This window comes from Gadus macrocephalus, chromosome 3, assembly GCF_031168955.1.
Source record: "Gadus macrocephalus chromosome 3, ASM3116895v1".
NCBI lineage: Eukaryota > Metazoa > Chordata > Actinopteri > Gadiformes > Gadidae > Gadus > Gadus macrocephalus.
In genome coordinates this window covers 1,573,093-1,600,360 of record NC_082384.1, presented here as the reverse complement: position 1 = coordinate 1,600,360, position 27,268 = coordinate 1,573,093, and the positions used below count along the sequence as shown (strand labels likewise).

At 43.9% G+C, this 27,268-nt stretch overlaps 2 protein-coding genes across 2 annotated transcripts in view; one reads left to right on the top strand and one right to left on the bottom strand.

Annotated features, from left to right (window-relative positions):
* LOC132453326 (zeta-sarcoglycan) overlaps nt 1–27,268 on the bottom strand; it is a 607,697-nt gene that overhangs the window by 16,288 nt on the left and 564,141 nt on the right. Inside the window, exon 7 of the mRNA XM_060046170.1 lies at nt 20,118–20,241. Within this exon, the coding sequence (XP_059902153.1) occupies nt 20,118–20,241 (124 nt within the window). The remainder of the gene's footprint in view (nt 1–20,117; nt 20,242–27,268) is intronic.
* LOC132453325 (uncharacterized) overlaps nt 10,176–27,268 on the top strand; it is a 268,078-nt gene continuing 250,985 nt past the window's right edge. The window contains exon 1 of the mRNA XM_060046169.1: nt 10,176–10,667. The gene's annotated coding sequence lies outside the window, so the exon portion shown is untranslated. The remainder of the gene's footprint in view (nt 10,668–27,268) is intronic.

Here is a 27,268-nt window from a genome sequence, read left to right as displayed (position 1 = left end):
AAGAATAATTACAAATAATATTAATTACTCGCTTTAACCAGGCAGACACGCATCATGGCGCAACATTACTGCCAAAGTCATATTAAGTAATATTAATCAGATGCGCAAGGCAGCCACAGGAGACGCCAACATTGTTTTCAACCGCTCGGTACCGCGTTTAATTCCATCGTTTTAAAAAGAAAAAGTATTTGAAGCGTATAACGACTCTGTTTTTGATTTGTTTATTTGGTTTTGAACAGAAAGTTTTGGATGCATGCATCGGCTTTAAGTTTGTTGGTTTTTTACTTTAAAATTACATTCGCTCGCAACACACACACACACACACGTTCATTCACGTTCACCCACTACAACCTTCAATCAAAACAACATCAAGTAAGCGATGCCACAGAGCGTTGACAAGTCCGTCTCGAGTCTCGAGGCGCCCATCGGCTTTATGTTTTATATGTTTGAAAGCCGTGACACACTCTTTTACCAGTTGGCCTGAAATACCACGCCTCGCAGTCATGGACCTATGAAGAAAGTAGTCGTACCATGCGTGTTTAGCGCAACATTGAAAAGGGTCTGAAACAGTGTCGCGCAGCGCTGCGTTCCGAAAGTTGTGTAATCAAATACACCGGTACGGCGGTTTATAAAAAAAATCATATCCTAACGAAAATACACACCGTTATTCAGTGTGAACCGGTATAGCGCCCAGCACTAACGCAAGTTGACGCCGCAACACCATGGGGGCGGGGTAGAGGGCGTTAAAAAACGTCAGGCACCGTTATGTGGAACCGAAATGTGCGTTCTTATTCGATCTAGTTACAACCGTTTACGTTGGAACCGGTTCCCTACTGGAACCGAGTTTCGGTGCTCAACCCTAGTTAAAAGTGTACTGATTACAAAACTGTTGTATTTGTATCTTGCCAATATCCCACCATTGTTGAAGAGAGCTATATTTCGCCTTCTCCAACTTCCAGGTGCTCCATAGATAAATAAACACAGGGCTGGACTGACCATCTGGCATACCGGGCATGGTGGGCCGGCAGCCCTTTTGGGCCGACGAGGTTTAAAATAAATAAATAAATAAATAAATATATTTTTTCAAATAATAATTCGGGGCCCAGCCCGGCCCGGCCCGCCCCTACCGAGGGCCGAGGTCCTTTCTCTCTTGTGTGTGCGGGCTGCCTGTCAGTGTCAACTTAACATGAAAGGCCCATTACTCATCATGATTGGTTCTGGGCTGGGCCTGGCCCTATCACACACACACCAGAGGGGCGAGGTCCCGCCCGTCAGGCCCCGGCTGTCAATCTATCACATCACTAAAAAACAATGGAGAAGAAAAGTAAAGGAGGCGCGGAAAAACTGAAGAGACAAAAAAGACAAGCCCAAATGTGGAAAAATATCGCACATGTTTGCTGCGACAGCTGGAGCTGGCCCTCTGCAGCGGCAGAGGCCGAGCAGGATGCCGGCGGCGGGGTCGAAGAGGGGAATGAATGGTGGCCGAGGCCAAGAACAGCGATAGCTGGCGGCTGCGCCGGCCAGGGCTCAGGCGAGGAGATTGGGAGTCTCTCTCCGCTCAGCGGGACAGTTGCTGGACTAGTGGTAAGAAGTTGTAAATTAAGTTATGTTGCTAAAAGAAAAATGTGTAGCCAGCTTGCTTAATTATAACACAGCAAGTGTAGTTTGCAGCTAAATGCCTGGCCTGGATTATAACATCATGGTGTACAGAGCCAGCTTAAAGTGGCTATTTTAGCTAACACCACAATTAGCCCTACTAAACATTTGCTAGCTCTTGTGTTTTCTTTGGGGAGTTAAATAGCTCTGTTGTTGGTGGACTGAAAAAGTTTAATTATTTTGCTAGTTGATCATCATTAAAGTGAGGAAGCTGCATGTTTTAGTTGCCATATTAATTTATTAGGCTAAGGCCATATGGGTAAACAGCTCTTTTGGGACAAAAATAGATAAAACTTGTTTATGAGCCAGCTTTTGTGTAGCCTATGCTATAAGCTAAATAAATAAAATTTAGACAAACATTTATTCCCAGGGGAAAACAAATGATTTTTATATATAATTTAAATGCAATTTAAAAACACAGACTGTAATTTGACCAGAACATAAAAAATATATTAATATATTTCAAAGTTAACAGTAATTGAAGAAAATTATGTTCACTCAAATATGCAACTTAAAGTACTCACTTTCTACTTTCACAACACTTTGAGTTTTTGAGGCCTTAGGCTTTGTCTTTTAGAAACATTCAGAAGATTAGACGACCACAGAATTGTATTTAATTTTTACAAGCTGTTGAGTAATGCATCTTTTATTAGACCTGCTTTCTATACCATCATGTACTTTAGAATGATACACATTAAGTACACCATTACTTTTGTGAACTTTTTTTCACATTGGTTTACTTAGTAAAACAACAATTTGTGCATTTTGCCTATATAACTATATTTGAATGCATCTTTCCACCTCTTTAAAGCTAGGGTGGGCGATTTTGGAGAAAACAGCCGTTGAGATTCCGTCGTGTGCTTTCTGGCCCGTCCCTGCCACGCTACCTGCTGTAGCTCCTCCCACCGAACGTCAGTTATGCGCGTTCATGTGAATTCAGTTACATTGATAGGAAGACGAAACACCATGTCCGATTCCGAGGTAATTAAACATTAGTGCTGATTGCTACATAAGTACATATATAGCATCAACATCTTACTCACAGACATACCATGTATGTTATCTTAAAATCATTGCCATTGCGCTGGTAGGCCTAAGAAAGGTAGCTGTATCAGCCAAGCAAGATAGCAAACTAATTGCAACTGTAGTTCGTTAGCATAAGAACAAAAGCAAAAAAAAACAAAAAAAAACCTCCTTCTCCATGATAACAGAATTCTTCTAGGTCTCCCTCTTATCAATATTGACAATCGATATGATCTCTTTACTGTCGTTGTCCATCATTGTGTATGTACAGTACTGTGCTGAAAAAAATATATATTTGTTAAAATAACACAGAAAGCCAGATTACACACAAGGAAACCGTCACTTCAAAGCGATCGCGAAACTGAGCTAGGCTGCTGCTAGCTTGCAACAACGTTATAACAATACATGGAATATCCCTCGCAGTGCTTATCTTGGCAGTTGTGTCAACGTAGCTTTTATACAAACGTGACTCGGACATTATCCACAGTTGAGTTGAAGCCTAGGCCACGTGTTAGCACAATCTCTGTGTTATTCCGACAGCCAGGGTTGGTGTGACCATAACTAACCTATAAAACGGACCGGGAAAAGAACCATCGGCTGATGCAAGACATCCTACAGAACCGTATTGAAATGGTTACATTACAGAACCGTAATGTAACGGTTATCGTGGCTTTGCTTAGTAAAAAACCATACCAGCCGACACTTTACATATTCATCGCAATATACCATGGAGGGATAGCACAATTCCTTACCTGTCTATAAGAAATATAGCCATCTCAGCGTCCGATTTTAAGTTTCTCCGGTCACGTAACTCTCTCCATCGCTCATAAGCCACGCCGATGTTTACTCTGGTTTTATTTCGAGCTCTCTCCGCCTCCCTTTTAGTAGCTGTCCTTTCAACAAGTGTCTTTCCTCTTTTTTTCTCTGTCTTAGTGGTGTTAGTTGATGGTATCCGGGGAATGGGAAATTTATGGGCCGTTGATGAAGACACGGCTATTCATTTGTTGTCCGCCGTAGTAGTACAAAACTGTCAGACCGCTAGGCTCGTGAACGCTCACGCAGGGACGCACCAACGTCGTTGCCAAGGTGACCGGACAGTCCCACAGCCAATAAGAACGGAGAATCTGAGCCTCGCTCTGATTGGTCAAAGTGTACATGAGCGGTGGCAATTTTTGGGTGCGGCCCACAGAGGCAGGGGAGAGCAAAGTTATGAGCAGATATTCTCAGAGCACTTCACCTACATATAGCTGACTGGCTATTAGGACAGTTTTGCCAAATATTACAGTAAAGAAATTACCCACCCTAGCTTTAACTGACAAATCCTTTCAACCTCAATCAATTGTGTGTGTCTCCTCATTTATGAAACAGGTTTAGCCACCATCCACTGAGGAGGAGTCGTCGAGAGAGAGAGAGCAAGGAGCAGGACGTTGATTTCTTTGTCCGTCCTGAGCCTTCCATTTTAGAGGCTTTTTTGGATCACCACCCACAACAAAATACTAGCAATCCAGTTGTGCAGAAGGTATTCAGTTGTAAAGATGGCACCAGCAGGAAGTGGCTCACATACTGCACGGAACGCCAGAAATTGTTCTGTTTTGTCTGTCTGGCATTTGGGAAGAGGACTGATGCCAGCATATTCACTACTGGAATGTCAGATTGGAGACATGTACATCAGCGTACAGAGGAGCACGAAAAGAGCACTGCACACAGAACCTGTGCTGAAGCTTATTTTTTAAGGTGCTCAAAAAAAATAAAAAAAATAAACACATTTTAATTCAATTCAATAGAACAGTCATCTTTAAGGGACCGCGATAAATGTGTATTGGTGGGTGGTCGATTAATTGTGGTGGGCCGGTCTGGGTCAAAAATGCCAGGGCCGATTTTTTGTCCCAGTCCAGCCCTGGGGCCTCATGTACTAAGACTTGCGTGGATTTCATACTGAAACTTGGCGTACGCCAAAACCCAGAAACTGTCTTACGCACAAATAAATTCAGATGTATCAAAGTGTGCGAACGCATGGATCCAAGCACGTTTCTTTTGGACATCTCGATCAACGTGGAATTGAGCGCACATGCCGAGGTGCCAAACTCCTCCCTGTCCACGCCCTCATTTAAATATGCAATTTCATTTAAATAGGCCTCTGGACCTGAGATTCACCTCTTAATCCGATCACCTGGCACCATGAACAGAGGCAAAAAACGAAACTTCACAGAGTCTGAGCTCGAGATTTTGCTCCACGAGGTAGAAATGCGCAAGCATATGCTATTGGAACCCTGTCAACAGGGATAAATGCAAAACAAAAGAGAAGTGAGTGGGAGTGTGTTTGCGAGGCCGTCAATGCAGTGGGGTCTCAGCAGCGCACACACTCTGAAATTAAAAAAAAGTGGTCAGACCTCAAGGTGGAGGTGAAGCGGAGGGTTTCTGCCCACCGCCGAAGCGTGACCGCAACAGGTGGGGGGACGGGAGTGGGGGAACTCTCCCCCTTCGATTTGAGAGTGGCCGCTTTGATCGGTGACACAGCTCTCACCGGAGTGGTGGGAGCCCATGAAGGGGACACCGATCATCCCCAAGGTAAATATGCTGAAGTCATAAATGCTGTAATTATACTGGTCATACAATTGGCTGCTTGCAATACACATAAGTCGTGCGTAAAGATGCCAGGATATTAAAGACTTTGACTCGTGTTTATTAACTTAAATTTTTTATTTTTGAATAGACAAGCAAGGAGAGGGCACGGTTTGCTCCGTCGGCCCCGGCGTCTCCAGCGCCCTTCGGATTTGACCATTTGCGATGTCCTCTAACAACGCTAACGCAGCCATTTTTAAAACAATTTTCTTCATCCATTGCGCATGCTTTTATAGCCACCCATATAATTGCAAGGTGTGTTAATTGTTCATTAGTGTGTCTCTGATGTGCAAATCACTCTGAGTCATTGTTTTCACCTTTTTTCCCAGTTTCCCAGCGTCACCTCTAAGTGTCGCCAAAGGAACAATAGCTGTAGAAACGTGTGTACGACAGCTCTGGAGCTGGCGTGGGGACCGCACATTTTTACGATCATTTCACGTTTTGTACATATGAACGTGAGCGTGGAAAAGGACGTACGCCACGTTTTTGTGCGTACGCAACCTTAGTACATGAGGCCCCTGGTGATGGATAATTATCTCTGCAGTGGGACCAGGAATATTCTTTTAAGTACTGTGTTTAGAACGCCACACATCCTCCAGATCATAGCTTTCAACTATACACTTTAAAATTCTCCTTGACTGTAGATGTGGTTCAATGTGATTCCTGTCCAAATCACTAATGGTGCAGTTAAAATCACCGCCTACTATTAAAAAATCGGTTGAGTTGCAGCCTTCTAAAGTGCTTGACAATTCATCTAAAAACACTAGCCTATCCCTCTGCAAAACTGGTGAGTAAATATTTAAGAATATAGAATATATATTTTTTTTCATATTTAGCAGTGACTTTGAGGAGCTGAACCTAACAACTTCCTCATAATAAAAAAAAAATGAACTCGAAAAAAAGTATTGCAACTCCCCCAGATGCTGAACTCAAATGGCTAAAAACCACCTGCCCACCCCATTCTCTCTGCCATTCGACCTCAATGTCCTTGCTACTGTGTGTTTCTTGGGTAAAAGCAATGGCAATGTTTTGTTTTCAGGACTTCATACAGCAAATTCCTCTTCTTAACGTCCCTTGCTCCGTTTAGATTTAAAGACGCAATCCTAAATCTACTCATGTTTATGAAATTTTTTGAAAACAAGAGGCAACGTATCAATAGTGTAAGCCTATATCCGCTCAACAGATTGTTATTTACTGTTTGGCCATTCATCTTCATCATTTCTTTGAAGCTTTCGCACCAGTTTCCTCAGGCTATATACCTCTGTCTCTACAAGGCCATCACTCCCCCTCTGTCTAATTAGTTTCCTCACAGTCCCAATTAACAGAAAACCATTAGGAAAATAATCTTCAACCACAACATCTCTTTTGCCTTTAGTTTTTTCCAAAAACGTTCTTACTTGATCTAGACTATAACCCTATCTCCTCTGTCCACCTGGAAGTAGTCTTTCTGGAAGAGACGAGTCTGAGAAATCCCTCTCACTATCTGATGTTGACCCTGCTGTGTCATCTTCAATTGTCCGTTTTTTTGGGTGGAACTTTAAGAAGAGTACCATCCTCCTGTACCATTATTTGATCCTCATTAAACAAATCCCCCGTCATGTTGACATTTCCTGTTTCCGAAATGCTTTGAGACTGAATTTGCTCATCTGACTTTGGATCAACACTGTTTGAAATATTCACGATTTCAAAACGAATGGGTGCACTGCTGTTATCGGTCTCTGGCACCTCAGCCTGCTGCTCCGTTTCCAGACCTCCAACGACCATTAACATCCCGCTACTGCTCGCCACTTCAGGCAGAGCCCTTTGCCCCACCGGCTCCACCGCCGCGGCCGGCCCTGGCAACGGCGCAGTCACTTTATCCGGACAGCTGCGCACAGCGTGACCCGCCTGACCACATCCGAAGCATTTCATTGCTTCTGTAGTCGCATAAATCGTGTAATCAAAACCATCAAAAAATTGTCTTCGGAAAATTTCGCCACAAGGCGGCGCCAAAAAACTACGACATTGTATGTCTCCTAATTTGCCAATGGAATGTTCTGAAAACGCGTTTTGGGCTATAACTCCCACACCGAACCTCCCACAGTCAAAACCTTTATATCCACAGATTCACTGGAGTCAGCTGCATCTTTTGGCACACGCCGTGCCCATTTGTTTTGAACACATGCTTCGCGTTGTGCCGGCGAAATGCACATTTCTTGGACCCCTGCATAACTGCTTGCAGTTCTAGTTGCTTCTGTAGTCGCATAAATCGTGTAATCAAAACCATCAAATTTAAACCTCAAAGCCAAATTCAATTCATCACTTCCTGCCTTTTGGATCATATACACGTGTCTCCTGAATGACACTGCGTGTTTCAGTTAAGGCGATACCAGCCGCTAACCCACATTCCTTCACCGAAAATTCCACGCCGAACGGCACCTTAACGCCATGCCGGCGTGAGAGATTTCTCAAACCCGTGTTATTTTTTTTGCACAACAAACAACCACCTTATCGCTGGCTGTCGCCATATTTTTTAAAAACCTTGTAACAGTGCTCAAATGTGCTTGTGACAATAATACAAAAAAAAAGTGAAAAAGTATGTAAAAACCAAACCTTTAGGGAAACCAGTCGCGCTCCGACACACTCCTCACAACCTCCACAAACGCTCACGCATGCGCACGAGAGAGAGAGAGAGAGAGAGAGAGAGAGAGAGAGAGAGAGAGAGAGAGAGAGAGAGAGAGAGAATGATAGTGTGTGAGACAGAGTCTGATAGTGTGTGAGAGAGAGTATGATAGTGTGTGAGAGAGAGCATGGTAGTGTGTGAGAGAGAGCATGGTAGTGAGGGAGAGAGAGCATGGTAGTGAGGGAGGGAGAGAGAGTATGATAGTGAGAGAGAGAGCTTGAAAGTGAGAGAGAGTATGATAGTGAGAGAGAGAGAGAAAATGATAGTGAGAGAGAGAGAGTATGATAGTGAGAGAGAGAGAGTATGAAAGTGAGAGAGAGAGTATGAAAGTGAGAGAGGGAGTATGATAGTGTGAGAGAGAGCACGATAATGTCAGCGAGAGAGTATGATAGTGTGTGAGAGAGATCATGGTAGTGAGACAGAGAGAGCGAGTGAGATAAAGAGAATATGATAGTGTGAGACAGAAAGTATGATAGTGTGAGAGAGTATGATAGTGAGAGAGAGAGTCTGATAGTTAGAGATAGTATGATAGTTAGAGATAGTATGATAGTGAGAGACAGTATGATAGTGAGAGACGGTATGATTGAGAGAGAGAGAGAGAGAGAGAGAGAGAGAGAGAGAGAGTATGATAGTGAGAGAGAGTGTATGCTAGTGAGGGAGGGAGTATGATAGTGGGAGGGAGATAGTATGATAGGCTGTGGGTCATACCATTTTCAGTGCGGGGGTTGTCATCTATAAGTCACCTGGAAGGCAATTTATTCTAAACGGTTATTTTGTCATATTTCTATCTTCTTTTTATGTTCTCCACCGTCCCCCCCTCCCTCTCATTGAGTGATTGTGTTACCTACGGTGCCATGCCGTAATTCCGACGCCTCATTGTTCCGACGTCTCAATGGTCCGAAATATTTCCCATTAGATCGACATGCCACTATGCTGACGGTTCAATGTTCCGAAAACGGAACCCATTGGTCTGAAGATCAGTTTGTCCGACTTTTCAAAAAGGAGGCCCATTAGGCCGACGGTTCAATATGCGAATAGGCCGAGGCTCAATTCTACATGTGTGATTATGAAATCAAATACTTCACCAAGCCAGACTGTTGCTGTGGGCTTGAAAGGTCACAAGCGGTGAATTTATGAAGCGCACGTTATACAAGGACTAATACTTTTCCCGTACAGAAGTCAAACGGTGAATGAAAAACAAATACATTTTTTATCTTTAGTAGCTGTGTGTGGGCCTATATGTGTTGTTTACTGTGTTTACAGTGGGCTTTTAGCCTAAATAATTTCGCTGGTATTGATTTAGTCAAACTTATACCTCATACCGTGTACTTAGTCAAGTGTGTGTGTGTGTGTGTGTGTGTGTGTGTGTGTGTGTGTGTGTGTGTGTGTGTGTGTTCGTGCCCGTGTTGAGAATTAGACCTACGCTCTCTGTCCATGGGGCTGAAACACTGTCGCAATGAAGTGAAGCGTTGTCACTTTGCTCTCCAATATTCATCATGAACGTGATATGTAGGCCTATGTTGTACTTTGGAGAGAGAGTGAGAGAGAGCGAGAGAGAGCGAGAGTGCGAGCGTGGTATAAAACTCTTTATATGTAGGCCTATTTGGCATATTGAACCGTCGGCCTAATGCGCCTCCTTTTTGAAAAGTCTGACAAACGGACCTTCGGACCAATGGGTTCCGTTTTCGGAACATTGAACCGTCGGCATAGTGGCATGTCGATCTAATGGGAAATATTTCGGACCATTGAGACGTCGGATCAATGTGTTGTCGGAATTACGGGCAGGCCCCTTACCTACTTTGTTAAAAGATAGATGACATATGCTCCTCCTTTCCCAGCCACCTGCTGTAACCACAGCGTCTTATCGTTATCTCTTCAGCTCCTACCCTAACTTCCTTACAAACACTGTCACTGAAATACTATCCCTGGTCACCTCCAAACGTCCAGCTACCTTACAACAATAACCCCTCAGACCTTCTTCTGGCTGCCCTCCCTTTCCTCACCCATCTCATATAGAACATTCTGGAGTTGGACCCTCACAGGTCTGGATTAAAGACAGGGGACTGTCCTCAACCCATCAAACAGTGCGTTTACATGGGACGGCTAGATCGGAATAGGCCTTATACGATTTTGCTACTCGAACTGACCGTGTCAATTATCCGAATGTACATGGCCTCAGATAATGGCCGGAGCATGGCATAATCCGCTAGCCTAGGTGGCGCTGTAGCCAGGGCTGTAGTGGAGGGTAAACGCACGTAAACGCCGTTTACGCACCTCTGGAATTTAGGAAATAGCGTTTACGCACCTCTAAATAGCGTTTACGCACCTCAAAGTTCCCTGTGCCTTGTATTCTGCCGTTGGAATAATCGGAAATAAATTTAGTATCATTTTAAAAAACCTAAGACAAAGTTTCATATGGTTGAACAAATAAACGCTGTAATCTGAATCATTTTCATCTGCGCTGTAGGCCTATGCTAATATGGTCTGTGACCCTCCAATCAGTGCCTTGCGGCTGCGGCTGCAACACCAATCAGGATCCAGGAAAATATGTAAACAGGAAGTATGTAAACACATGGCCCTACGCGTTGTGGATTATCATGCCTGCCTACCTGTCATTAATTAGCCATGGATATCAGGCGATTTTTGAAGAGACCTTCGAGTGCTCCCACTCCAACAGATCCCCGAAAAAGGCCTCAAGTACAAAGTAAGACTGAAGATGATCAATTTACATGAGTTGTTTTTGTGATTTATAAATCAATTTTACTTGACGAACTATTAAATGACTACGATCATTCAGATTGGCCAATGCGTAGTCATGCTATCCGTGTACTGCCCATGTCAAAATGAGCGAAAGTCAGTGAGAGTTTTACTATCCATATCAAACTTCGGTTTTGGCGTATCAACTTCGCTATAGCTCGGTCGCTATGTTAAAGCCTCAATTTGGAGATGCGAGGTTGGCGGTTGCAGCCGTGGACTCCGCGGCTGAACCGTGGATCGGGCGGATGACGCGACAAAAAAAATATTTTTTAAAATTCGGGCGGTTGGCGGTTAAACCAATAAAAATAAATATATTTATAAATATTTTTATTTTATATATTATAAATATTTTTATTTTATTATTTATTTTCTTTAGAGTTATTTTCCCAGCAAACTGGCCTGTTCCCCTAGAGGAACCGTATGGGGAATCCAAGTTGAAACAACTTGCCCAAAGGTTCAGACTTTTAAGGATAACTCAAGCATCATTCCAGAAAACCTTGCACCACTCCTGAATATCGACCATCTCATTCCAGTTAGCACTGCTGAGTGTGAGAGGGGGTTCAGCTTAATGAACATCATAGTGTGCCCCCTGAGATGCAGTCTGCACTTGGTCACAGTGTCGTCCTTGATGTTTATTCAACTGAATGGCCCACCACTCACAAAGTTCAATCCAACACATATGTGAAGTCCTGGCTGGTGAAGCACAGGTGAGCCATGAACCCCAGAACACGCCCCTGCAAGGCAGGACCTGACGTGGAGGACAAGGAGGCCCTCTGGGCACTACTGCGAAAAGCATGCATACTAATACACACACATACACACATGCCATAGATAGATAGTTCTTAATCTACACATACTTTTCTTTACTGTTGAAATTGGAATAACTTGAATAAACTACAAACACATTCATTGACTGTCATTGATTGATTTAATATGACTTTAATTGATAACATAATGGAATTTAGCCAGGCTAGCCTTAAAGAGTCGCAACACTTGCGTTGTGTCGAGGTCGGCCTGATCACAAAATTCATAGTTTACCCACCTCTAATTTGACCACTACAGCCCTGGCTGTAGCCCTTTCAACAAGTGGTTAGAGAGTCACTTCCGGTTGACCTCTACATCCCAATAACAACAAACACAGTCGGCATTCGAGAAAGAAGTTTTCAGTAGACAGCTGTCGGTTCACTTCGGGTCCATGTCATTTCTCCGACGCGACACTGTCCCTACCTCTCGCCGTATGCGGACTCCTCCGGCGGCTCTGCCGCCGGAGGAGTCACTGGGAGGAGTCCAGCCGGTGGAGTCCGCATACGACCGAGAGGTCGGAACACTGGAGTGTCGGAGAAATGACATGGACCCGAAGTGAACTGACAGCTGTCCCGCATACGGCAACAATCTCTTTCCCCTCCATGTAGCGTTTCAATCTTGACCTCAGAGAGTCAAAGCCAAAATTCCTTTCCCCCAATTTCTTCTCCGAAATGGCCGAAATAACCCCCACTCCGAGTCTTTGCTGTGGAAGTACCAGGGAGACGGAGAATCCGACGCAGTCTTTAAGATTCATAATATCAGAGCATATCCCCGTCAGTTCGATCGCTTCGCAATGAATGACTAAAGATCGTATACACGTCCGAAGAAAAAAAGCGTTTATTTTGACAGATGTGCCCGAAGTTAATACTTTACAACCTTGTTGATGAACAATGTTTAGGAAAACATGTACTTTTAATTCAGCCTTGGGTGAAATTGAAGCGTAGTGTGTACTGAATGCATATTGATGATGATAAACTTCTTGTAGGGGGTAATGGCATGACACCGGCTTCTCCCATTTTCTGCGTCACCTTTTTAATAAATCACAGTTTTTCTCGTTTTCCGACGGCGACAACCAAAAACATATAAAGAAATAATTTAATATTTATATTTATAAAGAAATAAGAATTGTTTATATGTCTATGGCAACATTAACACGACTACCATCTCCTTCTACTTCCGGCTCACGTCCCTCGGCCGCAAGATCTCGAGCATGCGCAGAACTCGAAATCCGATACGAGATACGATGCAGGTTTACATGCAGGTAGAAACCGGACTATCATCGAGCTATCTAGGTGTTCTTATCCGATCTCGCTTGTCCGTTCATGCACCGATTTCGGTCCGAAGTAGATCAGGTAAAGGTGTTTACATGCATTTTAAAAGTCTGGGTGAGGTCTTATTCATTTCTTTATCCGATAATGACTCTGCATGTAAACGCACTGACAGAGAAACGCCAGACTGCTAGAACAGCCCCCCTCTCAGCAGCCTGGAACTCTGGGGACTGGTGGCCCTCCAGACCCTCCTCCCTGCCATTCTGACCTCTCTGCAGCCTTCCACATGGTGAACCTCCAGACCCTCCTCCCTGTCATTCTGACCTCTCTGCAGCCTTCCACATGGTGAACCTCCAGACCCTCCTCCCTGTCATTCTGACCTCTCTGCAGCCTTCCACATGGTGAACCTCCAGACCCTCCTCCCTGTCATTCTGACCTCTCTGCAGCCTTCCACATGGTGAACCTCCAGACCCTCCTCCCTGTCATTCTGACCTCTAACCAGCCTTCCACATGGTGAACCTCCAGACCCTCCTCCCTGTCATTCTGACCTCCAAGCAGCCTTCCACACGGTGAACCTCCAGACCCTCCTCCCTGTCATTCTGACCTCCAAGCAGCCTTCCACACGGTGAACCTCCAGACCCTCCTCCCTGTCATTCTGACCTCTAAGCAGCCTTCCACATGGTGAACCTCCAGACCCTCCTCCCTGTCATTCTGACCTCTCGGCAGCCTTCCACACGGTGGACCTCCAGATCCTCCTCTCCACCCTCCAAGAACTGGGAATCTCAGGCTCTGCACTCGCTCAGTTCACACTTCCACACATCTGGCATGTCCCATCCTAGATCTCTCCTTCAATATCCACATCTCTGTGGTGCCTGTGACTCGGATGACCAGGAATCTGGGGCTGACTCTGGATGACCTGCTGTCCTTCGCTGCCAACAGTGCCGTGATCAGCCACTCCTGCAGATTAATTCTACAAAACATCAGGAAGACGCATCAGTACCTCTTCCAGAAGGTCTCCAAGCTTTCGGTCCAGGCTCTTGTCATCTTGTGTCTAAACTACTGCCACTCCTTCCTGGCTGGTCCAGCTGCATGTGCCATCAATCCTCTGAGGCTTACCCAGAATTCAGCAGCCTAGCTTCAGATTCTCCCACACTACACCACTCCTCTGCACCCTGCACTAGCTACAGCTAGCCGCTCCATTCCCATTAAAGTCCCTTTTGCTTGTTTTACATGTTGCGACTAATCCAGCGCATCCTACATCCAGCATATGGTCAAATAAATGTGTCGCAATCACATTGAGCATAACCAGAGTCGCCCACAAGTCAAACCTATTTTTAAAGCTAGCAGGCTAGTCAGACTAGACTGGGTTTTCGAAAGATTGACCCCAGAAATTGACACCAAATATGTAAGATAGGCGAACATAGAGGTTATGGTTAGTTAATTTCACAGCCACTGCGTCAATCTAAAAACTTGAAACGTTGCTTTAGAGTTTGAGAAAAGTACTTTCCACTAATTCCATGAAGGCAATCCAACCCCTTTTAGGATAAGAATAACTCAACGTAAATCGTGTGACGATGACAAAAAAATATTTTGTTGATAAATATTTTTGAAAAAATAGGGAGTGATACCACTTAATCATTGTTAATCCTGTGATTATGAATGCTCAAAGCCTATGTAAGAAATAAAAATGGCAGCCCTGAGAAAGTCCTTCCTCTGCTTACGTCTGATATAAGGAACCAAACAAAGAGTGGGCTGGAAGGAGTGAAGCACCACGGAGGAAGTGGCCCGATGGGGTGCTGAGGAGGAAGGGAAGTGGTAGCTAACCCACCAGGCTCTCGCTAGGCACCGGGGGGAAAGCCCTGGCAATGTCAGCCAGAGTGATGCTAAGCTAGCACATAGTACTTTAGCACATAGCACTTTAGAACTAAGCACTTTAGCACATAGCACTCTGACCATAAGTTATAGTGCAATAAACACTTGCACTTTATCCCCATACTGTAGATTTCTATGCTGTACAGCAAGGTTCAATTTAAGTCTATCAAGACAAACCAACATTTTAACATCGAGAACATGGAGAAGTTCTCGATGTTAAAATGTTGGTTTGTCTGGTTGTGTTTGTGTCTGTGGTTGTGTTTTTGTTCTGTTGTACTCTGTGTAGGATAAGAAAGCAATGATGCACTATGCCCAAGACAAATTTCCCCACGGGGACAATAAAGTTGAATCTTGACCTTGACCTTGAAGCCGCCCCAGGTGTGCTTCGCCACCAGTGAATCCCAGCTGGCCCCCGGGCTCGGAGGGCATTATAACAGTGGCGAGCAGTCCATAGAAGCTGTGAATGCAGCGCAGGTTCATGTTCATATTGAACGACAAATTCTCAACATTATTTTATTTTCATATCTTTTGAGACAATATAAATAATTAGATATGTTGTTCTTTCTCATCCAATTGTTTAATTTAAGATCAACCACGAGCACGGCCTATGTGGCTCAAGGGTGTAATGCTGCCTGAGTACTGCTGCTGTTAAGCATGTCCACCATGGGCTCTGTGTCCTCCCCCTTTACTCCCAGTAAAGAGCGGGGGGGGGGGGGGGGAGAGGGGGGCCTCAAAGTGTGTGTTTGGAGAAGAGCTTTATTCACTGAAGCTTTTCATGTGACACAGCGCAACAATTAAAACATACGTGCAGTCGTGCACACAAATCATGATTACAAGCATTTTTACTGCACAAATAACATAGCCTGTAAGAAGAAATAGATTCATTGAGAGGAAATGCTGTCTTTTCATGACTGATCCAGGATCACTGCTTATTATCACACTAAACAACTGTTTTACATTAGCTACAATCAGGCAAGGCAGTATCTGATTCCTGATCAGCATTTACATTTTTATATTTCCTTGTCTGTTGATACATTTTGGCAGCATCAGCGCATCAGGAGAGCGAGGATGGGGGATGAAAGAGAGCGCTATTTGAGATGAGCTCCTCTTTGCTATCCTGGGCTCCAGGTGATCCGTCTGCTGAGAGAATCACAAACCAGGGGGAAGGGAAGGAGACAGGAAGGCAAAAACACACATTGAGTGACTGGCTAACTCTGACTGAAAAAAGACAACTAAGGGCCTCTGGGAGTCTTGAAAAAGCAGGATCGATACAGAATACATCAAACGTAGGCAAATTAGCTAACAAAGCAATTCATTAAGGCCAGATCAAATCCCTAGCGACACATGTCAATACCTATATAGCTATACTGTGTATAGCTGCTCGACTAACAAGCTTAAGAGTGTTTTTTCAAGTCTTCAGTCTTGATAATGAAGCTACGTCTTTCTCTAGGTCTGTCTGTCTGTCTCTCTGCGGGTCTGTCTGTATCATGATCTGATGGAGATGATTCACACTTGGGAAACTTGGGGGAAAATAAAGTTGTTTCCATCAGTGAAAAGGGTTGGTGTGTATGTTAATTCCTCCACCTGTCCTGGTATATAGAAGGAGCAGAACCATCATTAGGGCTGTGAGTGACACCTGTCTTGGTCCTCCAATGCCTGTCTGTGCTCTCTGCTGATTTTGAATAGAAAGCAAGTGTGTTTATTCCCCCTTCTCGCTGTGTCAGCGTTTGTCTTCCTGTCTGAGCGGTCTTCAGGCTGTCAAACATCCCCCCGTTGTCGGGATGGAACGTCTACTAGCTTGGAGCCGTGTCCGTCTGTCTTCTACTACACCCTGACTGCAGCACACGTGTACGTCCACGGTCAGTTCACCACAGGTAACCCCCTGCTAATGTCAGAGCCGTGTTATGAAAGGATGACAACTATTGCTAATAATAATTGCTCCTTTGTGTAGAGGTAAATTGTCTGGCTTCTTGAGTAGATTTAAAAACATGAGCCCAGAGCCTTTCACCGAGACATTGGTATGCATGGCGCCTATTTCCCCTTTTCCCCATTTTGGCGGGGCGGGGCGGGGTGGGGGGGGGGGGGGGGATGAGCAGGGCATCATCTGTATGACAGGCAGTGGAGGCAGACATCACAGGACAGTGGTCTTCTAAGGGCATCACGTGTCATCTCACTGATCTATATTCTGTTCTGTAGTCCTGCAACGACAGAGAGATCTCCAGAGATGACAAGATGTCTGAGAGAGACAGAGTGCAGTGTCCAGAGAACAGGACATTCAGATGATTTTAAGGGGGGGGGGATAAAGTTAACAATGTCTAACATTTATGCATAAAATAAATACAAATAGACACTGTTCACAAGGGAGTCATCGTAGGACATAACACACCAATTATTGAGGCTCTGCTGGCAGTAGCGGTGGGTCAATAGAGGGCGCTAAGGCGCCGCCCCTCCGTGAAATATTCACTTGAATATATCTGCCAACTATTCAACTTCTATCAATACGAAATAAATCAACAAAGATACATAGCGTTAATCCTCGTTTAATTGTGTGACATACTTGTCACTGCCAGCAACCATTTAAATGCATCTGAACGTCAATGATTTGGGCTAGGCTAGTTATTGGTAATTCGCAATAAAGCCCTCCTCTCAGTCACGGCCACGTTGAAGTCAATGTAAGCTCGCTAACTTTTTGCTGTCTATCAAGCAGAGACAGCTTTTCATTGGCGCAAGAAAATTCGCCCTCGGGTCGCACCAGTGTGCGCCCCAGGCCAATGGTCTCGCTTTTCTTCTTGTGAACATCACATGATTGGACAATTCGGCGAATCAATCAAATAGGCAACCTCCCTCCGTAGCATTCGCGCAACACAACTACATGTAGAGAAGAGATAGATCGCTAACTAGCAGAGAGTTGTAAACACTTTCCAACCTTTTCAGTGGAGGAATTGGACTCCCCAAGCAATGTTATACTTAAAAGGAGCAAGTAAGTTACATATTAATTTAGTCTTTCGGCCTGTAGCATATAAACAAAATGAAGCAACTGTCCCATATTTCTAACTGCATTTGAAGTAGACATTGAGACTCACAAAAAATGGACACTATAGGACAGTGATCATGATTTGTCTCAATAATAACAACAATGGGTAAAATAGCAATGGCTGGTGGACTGGCCATAAAGTAGGTCTGTATATGCAGTGTAAGCTTGTCCAGGCCCTGCAAGTCAGGATGTAGGCTATGAATTTGAATGAATAGTAGGTAAATAGGTAGTGGCCATTCCCAAAATGCCTCAGAATACAGGAAATCAAATCCATTAAATGTATTCAACATTTTTGATCACCAGCCGCCAGTGTGTGCTGGTATAATATCATTTTTTACAAATGTATTCAAGTGTCATTATACTCCTGAATTCTAATCCAGCATAATCACCCTCTGTTATAGATAAATCCTCAATACATGCACAGTTATTCCAACATTCTTCTCGAATAAAGATAGGGTAGGTAATTTACTTAAAGGTTGGGTATGGGATTTGCGAAATGCCAGCAGATTTTGAAAATACACAACTCAAATGGTCCTACCCCCTCTCCTTCAACGCTGACTCTGACTCCACCCATTCCAAGTACATGGACGCGCAATGATGCACGAGCGAACACAGATGCGCGAGAGCGAGTCATTTGCTAGTTAGCTAGCTCCAGTAGCTACCGCAGGATAACAACAAACAGAAGCTTGCTCTGGGTCACGAGGTTTGAGTACGTGCACGAAGGGGTCGCGCGCGGGGCGCGGGGGAGGGGGAGTGCAGTACGACCGTTTGATTGACGTACTTACTGTCCAATGCAACTCGGTGGCAATGGAAATCATTGGCTGGAGTTTTTCGAGCCCTGCCCGTTCCACAGATGATTGACTTGTTTAATTTTCATGTCAGTACTTCTAACTCAGTGGCTGTAAGTGGGTTATGATAAGGATTTCAAGTAATTTTGCAAAAATGGCCAAAAAAGCGAATTCCATACCCAACCTTTAAGATTTTATTTTTTTCACATGGTTTGGAAATCCTCTTTACATTCCGACAGAAATCAATGAATCAGATGCTTTGATCAACCAAAGAAACGGTTGTCTGTGGTTGTTGCAGGCCTGAGCAGCATGGACATTGTAGTTCCATTCCCCCTTGCCCTTCGTTGGCTGAAGAAGCTTCACCAGTGCTGGCCAGCCTGAGTAGCTGGGTTCTGACTGCGGCAGTGTCCCTGGTGTCGGAGAGGAACGCATTTCATTGTATTTTCAGGGTATTAAACTATTGTGGCTTTTCTTAGTGTTTGGTGGCCGGCGGGGTACCACTAGGTCCTGCGGGTTCTTGTCTCATCTCCTTGTGGAACTCTCCTTGGGTTGTTTCCAGTCTCTCTATCTTACTGGTACATTTAGGAGGGAGGTGAGCTTCTTTGTGGTGCAGGGCACCTGGTTCTGCTTTGCTTTCAGGGTTCTTCTCAGCCTGTTATGGCTTCAAGTTGAACAGTGCTTTATTGTTGATAGTTCTCTCTGAAGAACACCATTTGAACTTTTTTTCTGCGGAAATCCAATATTAATCACAATGCTCCTTCTGCTATGGGGGGCCAGTTTGTTACCCCATTGCAGAAGGAGGTTACCTGGGGTACAAAAGCTCTAAGACAGCCTTCGTTGCAGTCGAAGCAGTTTTTATTAAATGCTTGACGGTAGGATGAGATTTGTTTTACAGTCTCAAACTTATCTGTGGTCGACTCATTTTGAACTTGGGCCCTTTATGTCTAGGTGTGTACGTGTGTGGGTCTGTGTGTGTTTGCTTTGGCATGACTGCGACAGCAGAGAGGGAGGCCCATTCTATTTAATTACTGAGTTAATGACACACTATGCTCCAATGGACACACCACATAGCACACAAACAAAAAAACACACACAGACGCAAAGTTCTCAAGCAATTTGGCAGGACGTTGTGTGACAGCAGACGAAGAATGTACACACACACACACACACACACACACACACACACACACACACACACACACACACACACACACCAGGAGCCAACGCTGACAGAAAACTTCATTACAACCGCTTTAATGAAGTCACTTCTCCAAAATAGAGTGAGGGGGGAGAGCGAGGAGGAAGGAGGGGAGGGAAAGGAGGACAAGGTCGCCTGGATTGATGACGCTCATTAGCCTAATAAGGTACCATAATGAAGCTGGCCCAACGCTTTGGAGAACCGCAGACAAATGCAGACCCAAACCCAGAGATACACATGCTCTCACGTCTACAGAAGAACACATGCACACACAAAGAGCCAATGGCAAATAATAGATTGTTTTGACTCTTCTTGGAATCTCTCTCTCTCTCTCTCTCTCTCTCTCTCTCTCTCTCTCTCTCTCTCTCTCTCTCTCTCTCTCTCTCTCTCTCTCTCTCATATATATACACACTGTCACTGTTCAGACACCCACCTCTCCTTCTGAGGACTGGAGTAGAAGGTCCTTTCTGCAGGAGGCCTGGAAGTCTCCCACACCGGCGTTGATCTCCACCCCCCGAGGGGCCTGCAAGGTCAGGGTCCGGGTGGGCGATTCGAGCCTGGAAACACAGCAGGGTTAAGTTTCAACCCAGTATCACACGATTTTGTGCTCATGCGCACAAACGTTAATCTATTGAATCATGTCCCAGAGAACGATTATCCGACTTTTTTCGTGCTACACAGAACGAAATGTAAACCAACATATTTTGAATGGGTGCGTTTCTCAGACAATTTTCGTGCTCTTCAGAACGAAACGAGTGAAAGAGAGAAAGAGAGAGGGAGGGAGTGAGAGAGAGGCATCAGAAGGGGTGTGCGCAGACAGTACAATGCTCCCTCTAGTTATACTAGAGTTTTTTCCGCGCACGTTGCGGACGCTCAACCTCTAGTTGTCATTAAACCCATAGCAATAATGTGGAAACGCCAGTCGATAATGCAACAAATTTCTGAGCGCATAATATAATAACATTTTGCCTATCCTTTTACAATGTATAACATTCTTTCACCAACATTTAAATATTTTTTAACCATTCAGTGAACAATGACATGCAAAAGCGTCATCAACACGCCCACTGAAGTGGTGTGAAAAATTCGGACTTTCTACTCCTCATTCACATATAAGGTAATTTACATTTCCTATGGAGAAAATACTACCTCAGGGGTAGAATTATTCAGGAGATTTTCAGGGTACAAATGTCAGGATATGTTCTTCACACATACGGCCCATCAGGAGTATATCAGGACTTACACGTGTGTCTGAAAGCAGCTAGTGTGTGAGCATTTGATTACATTATAAAATTTGTCAATTTATGGTAGCAAGTAGTAATTGTTCAATGGAAAGTGTAGTATGCTATGTAGGGATGGGCATAACGATTCTTATCCGGGAGTCAGTTCTTTCAGTTTCGTTCACTATCACGATTTGTTTGTTTGATTTGTTTGTTTGATTCGTTCGATAAGTCAGATGGTCTGTTATGTCATTTGGCAGGGAATCGGAAATTATGGAATAAATGTTAATCAACATGCATGTAGCCTACTACTTAACGTTCTGGCAAAATTACCGAGGTTAAGTGTAAATATTAAGCATATATGTTCTGCCCTCAGAATGGTATTCGTGTTCAAACTTGGATGTACTGAATGATTTAATGAATGTAGCAATATTTGCATGATGCGAACCAGACTTTTATTTTGAAGTGTTAAAGTAGGTCACGTGATGTTTATACCGTTTATAACCGTAACACGGTAAGAAAGACGGTCGGTCATTTGGTGAATGTTCTCTTCCCTTCTCAAGCTCATGAAAGCAATGGCTGTAAGTTCATAATGCAGTATGTAATGTATGAAGATGTCTGGCATTCTAAATGTTTAGTTAACTAGATGATCAGCTAATGCAAAGTATGCGCCTGCGTTAGATTAGCCTATTGTTGCTGTGGGCAGGCTCGCTTTCGGCGCGTAGTCCTAGTTATTCTTTCTAGGTTCATTCCATTCTGTTTATTAGCAACTTGTGCTATAAGCCTTATAGCACAAGTTGCTAATAAACAGAATTATTTATTAGCTAAGTCCCCCAAAGGACTTAACTATTTATTAGCCTCTTGCTAATATGTTGCTAATATATGTGTCGCTGAATTTGGTTTTTAGTTTTGCTAACTATTAGAATTGAGGCATCATGTCATGCAACTTATTTTACCCATAGGCAACCTAGTCTAGTTTGTGTTTGCAACACAAAGAAACTTAAGTGAGAGCCGGGTTCCTACCATGCTCCTCAAAGTTGCTTAGTGCCAGAGAAAGAGATACAGACCCCCTCAGACCACGACAGAGGTGTCATTCAACTTGTTGTAAGTCGATGTATCATCATCACAAAAGTTATGAAAATTTAAAAGTTCCATAGTGTTGGTTTAAATAACTTTTAATAGGCCTATGACATGGTATTTTGTAAGCCACATGTGATATAGCTTTTTAAATAATTTGTAGTGTGTTATGTTTAGTTAGTAGGATGTTAAAACAAATGTTAATAAAATGTGCATTATGGTAATTTTAATTGGGTAACTGTGTGACACAAGTGTGATTTAACTTACAAATTGTATCTTAATTGTAAATTCAGGGGCACTTCTGAAATATTTTGGAACTGGAGCACAAGCACCCACTGGCCAAAATGAGGAGTCAGATACTTCCACAGCAGCCACAGACATGGTCCTGGAGTCTGATGAGGAGCCATCTACCTCTGCAGCCACACAGGCCTTTTCAGGGATGGTCCTGGAGCCATCTACCTCCTCATCAGCCACATGTTCCTTGCAGGACTCCTCAGGTGTGTGTGTGTGTGTGTGTGTGTGTGTGTGTGTGTGTGTGTGTGTGTGTGTGTGTGTGTGTGTGTGTGTGTGTGTGTGTGTGTGTGTGTGTGTGTGTGTGTGTGTGTGTGTGTGTGGGCTGTATGTGTGCGTTTTTGCATAAATTGTTACTTTTGCAAATGCTATGAATGCTGTGAATAGCATGTATACTAATGACAATACCATTTTCTCTTTATTAGAAATGCCTCAACCCGAAACCCCACCAAATCCTGTGCCTGAGGATGAGCCTGTGTCTACTGACCCTGCTAATTGGCCTTCAGTTCTGGTTTGCAGAGGACCAAGTGAGGTACCTGCTGACTTTGTTTTCCCCAGGAATGAGTTGGATGGAAGAAGTTGCCACCACCAGTATTTCAAGAAAACATTGGTTAATGGTGAAAAGATTCTCAGAAGCTGGTTAGTCTATTCAGAGAAAAACAACAGCCTTTTCTGCTTCTGCTGCAAACTCTTTTCTAAGAGGATAATTCACTTAACAAGCTCAGGCCTGACAGACTGGAAACATGCAAGTTATTTGCTCTCACGACAACAGTCCAGAACACCTCAACTCCATGAAAGTATGGAAAGAACTGGCAGTCAGGATGAAAAAGGGGGAAACAATTGATAACCAGGAGATGGCACTTCTAGAGGCTGAGAAGATGAGATGGAGAGCAGTGTTGACCCGTTTGACTGCGATTGTGCAGTCTCTGGCAGTGAGAAATCTTGCACTAAGGGGGAGTACAGAAACATTGTTCACGCCATCTAATGGCAATTTCCTCAAAGAGGTTGAACTGATGGCACAATTTGACCCAGTAATGAAAGAGCACCTTAACCGGGTCCAAAAAAGTACCTCTGGTCACCCCAGCTACCTCAGTCACAGCATACAGAACGAACTGGTTAATTTGATGAGCAGCAAGATCATTTCAGGAATGGTGAGTGGCATCAAGCAGGCAAAATATTTCTCAATTATTCTCGATTGCACACCAGACATCAGCCACACCGAACAGCTGTCAGTTGTAATTCGTGTGGTGTCACTGACAGAGGAGAAGCCCTGCATAAAGGAACATTTCATGGGGTTTTTGGAGGCAGAGGAATCAACAGGTCTGCATTTGGCATCCCTGATTCTCAAGAGACTAGAGGAGCTCAAAGTTCCTTTTGAGGACTGCAGAGGACAGGCTTACGACAACGGGGCAAACATGAAGGGGAAAAACAAGGGTGTTCAAGCCAGGCTTCTACAAATGAATCCAAGAGCTCTTTTTGTGCCATGTGGGGCTCATACCCTGAATTTGGTTGTGGCCGATGCTTCTAAGGCTTCCACTGATGCCCTGAATTATTTTGGCATCTTACAAAAGCTTTTCACCCTGTTTTCAGCCTCCACTCAGAGATGGGCCATACTGAAAAAACATGTGGGCATCACTTTGAAGATGTGGACTGACACAAGGTGGGAAAGTAAAGTGAAGAGTGTTGAGCCCCTGAGATATCAGGCAGCTGCTGTGAGAGAGGCACTGATTGAGGTGAGAGATCACACTAAAGATCCCATCATTAAGGTTGAGGCCCAGTCCTTGTCGGAGGAGGTGGGATCCTACCGCTTCAGCATCTGTACAGTGGTGTGGTACGACATCTTGAGCCAGACACACCATGTGAGCAAGCTGATGCAGTCTCCCAGCATGCAAGTTGACGTAGCAGTCAGTCTTCTCAATAGGATTGAGAAAGATCTTCAAAGCTACAGGGCAACAGGCTTTGTGACAGCACAGATGTCAGCCAAGGATATTTGTGAAGAAATGAATGTTGAGGCTGTTCTGCAACAGAAGAGACTGAGATCCACAAAGCGTCACTTCTCCTATGAAGCATTTGATGAGCCTTTAAATTATGCTCTGAAGAAGCTGGAGGTCACATTTTTCAATGTGGTTGTTGATGCTGCAGCTTCAGCTGTTCAGGAAAGATTTTCCACACTGCAGAATATTAGAGAGAAGTTTGGAGTTCTCTCTAATTTCAGAAACCTCCCAGACAAAGAGCTGCAAAAAGAATGTGAGACCCTGCAAACTACACTGCACTTTAAAGGACACTCAGACGTGGATGGCAGAGAGCTTGTGCAGGAGCTAAAGAACTTCCCTGACCTCCCATCAAAGTCGATGACTCTGCTTGAGCTGCTGACTTTCATCCACGAGAAAGAGCTCGCAGAAATCTACGCCAATCTGTGGACTGCACTTAGAATTGGTTTGACCCTCCCAGTGACAGTAGCTGAAGCAGAGAGGAGTTTTTCCAAGCTGAAGCTTATTAAAACATACTTGAGGTCCACTATGTCCCAGGAGCGTCTCTCTCTGGACTTGCCATCATCAGCATCAATCATACAGTTGCACAACAGATTTCGTATGATGATGTAATTGATGATTTTGCAGCAAAGAAGGCTAGAAAAGTCAAGTTTTAGATTGCACTTCACACCTGTTGGTAATGTTAATGCCAGTTGTAAACAGGGTGAAAAACCCAGGGTGAAAAATAGTTTACTGCACAAATCTTTTTTTAATGCTCCACAGAGTAGTTTTATTTGTTGTTGTTTTTTTTTAGCTTTCTTCAGGGATTTTTCAAGCATGGTTATTAGATCCTGTGGAATCCTTGTGCAATTTACATTGGTGTTTATATACTGTATTTATTTATCTTGTTTTTTCTCTGTTCTTGTTACCTTTTTGTATTTAAGATGATATATATTAAAATAATACAAATAATATAATATATTGTTGTGTTGGTGTCAGGGTTTGGGGGTAAGTTTTTTTTTTTGGCGACGAGGTGGGGGGGGGGGCATTGCAAGGGATGGTTCGCCCAGGGCGTAAATCCAGCCAGGACCGCCTCTGCTATAAGGGAAACTAAGGTTTTGTGTTGTTTCTGTTACAGTTTCACTCGTGGTATTGACACAATATAAAAAAGGAAATAAAGGGAGCAAGACGCTCCGATCCTGACTCAAGTGTGCTACATCTGAGTTTGGCTTGCTGTTAAACTGCGATAACGTATAGAGATACCTAACGCACAGGGAGAACAGTATAGTGAAAAGACACACTACAGTGAGAAGAGAAAACGCAGAGAGACCCAAGCATGGCCACCAGCGATGTATCCAGCGTCGTCAAAGGGGAAACGGTAAACTCAGAGGAGAATTCACGCCGACCCCCCTCCCCCAAGTCATCGGTCCACCCTACATCGAGAGCTAGCACTAGCTCCAAGCGCTCATCCTACTACAGGTCTGTCCAGGAGGCTGCCGCCAGAGCCAGAGCTTCGGCTGAAGCAGCCGCAACCAAGGGAGCCTATATGCTAAGAAGCAGTTGGAAATTAAAAAACAAAGAGCTAGACTAGACATAGAATTAGAAGAATTAGAAATTGAAAAAGAAGCGGAAGCTAAGTGCCTAGCAAGGAATGTCGCATAGCAGCACCAACTTGACACTTGTCGTGGCGTTTGGTTGCGCTATAAAGATTTTTGACAACAGTGAAACCATGAACAGCCCACGTTGGAGATTTGCCATTATTCATTAGCAAACAGGGCCAGCAATACAGTTGATTGCTAGTAATGCTACCAGCAAGCCATGAGTACCTAGAAAACCATGTAGCACCCACAATACTGACGTTGCCATTACTTTTGGTGATCTCGATTTATTTCTTTGGTCGCTAACTTAACACTGTAACTCAATGAATGGAATGCTTTGTGATTAAACATGAATGTTCTGCCCTTAGAATGGTATTCGTGTTCAAACTTGGATGTACTGAATGATTTAATGAATGTAGCAATATTTACATGATGCGAACTGGACTCTTATTTTGAAGTGTTAAAGTAGATCACGTGATGTTTATACTTGTTGCAACCGTAACACAGTAAGAAAGACGGTCGGTCATTTGGTGAATGTTCTCTTCCCTTCTCACGCTCATGAAAGCAATGGCTGTAAGTTCATATTGCAGTATGTAATGTATGAAGATGTCTGGCATTCTAAAAACGTGATGTTTAGTTGACTAGATCAGTGGTTCCCAACCTTTTTCTTGAGGGACCCACATTTTTACTATTGTAAACTTTGGCGACCCCCCCCCCCCCCCCCATTACAAAAAAAACTAAAGGAACTTACAAAACACTAAGGGAATGTATCTTCTTTTTATTTCAATATATTCACTGCTAACATAAAAAAGAACATGGAACATGAAACATGGCGGCATGGAACAATGACGAAACCTGTGTAAAATTGCAATATTATAAACTTCAGAACTTCAGAACTTGTTATGATTTGGCTCTATTTAAATAAACGTAAACTTTTAGGAACATATTTTTCTCTATTTTTGATCTCCTTTTAATTTCACTGTCATACACACCTTGAGAGTCCAGGCAGCCTGTCTTTTAATGAGAGCTCTGAGACTGTATTTCCTGAGCCAGTGATGGGATGTCTGGTGTGACTTTGGTAACAGCCAAACGAAAGTCACTGTGCACATCAAGCCTGTTGCGTGCCTTTGTTTTGATGGTGACCAGAGCGCTGAAAGCAGTCTCTGACAGGTATGTAGGCAAATGGCAAGATGAATCTGGTGGTCGCATGATGAGCAAGTCTCGGAGCGACTCCTGGCCCTTTCACAAGCCAAAACCGCTTGTATCCATGTTCAGCATAGAACCGCTTACAGAGAGAATTGGACTTTATATCCATAAGCTCATCCTCAGCCTGGAGATGCTCGACATCTTCTTCTTTTGCGAGAAATGGGTCCATCACCCATGCGTCTTTTGAGACGCATGGGTTCATTTACATCCGAGAAACGCGAG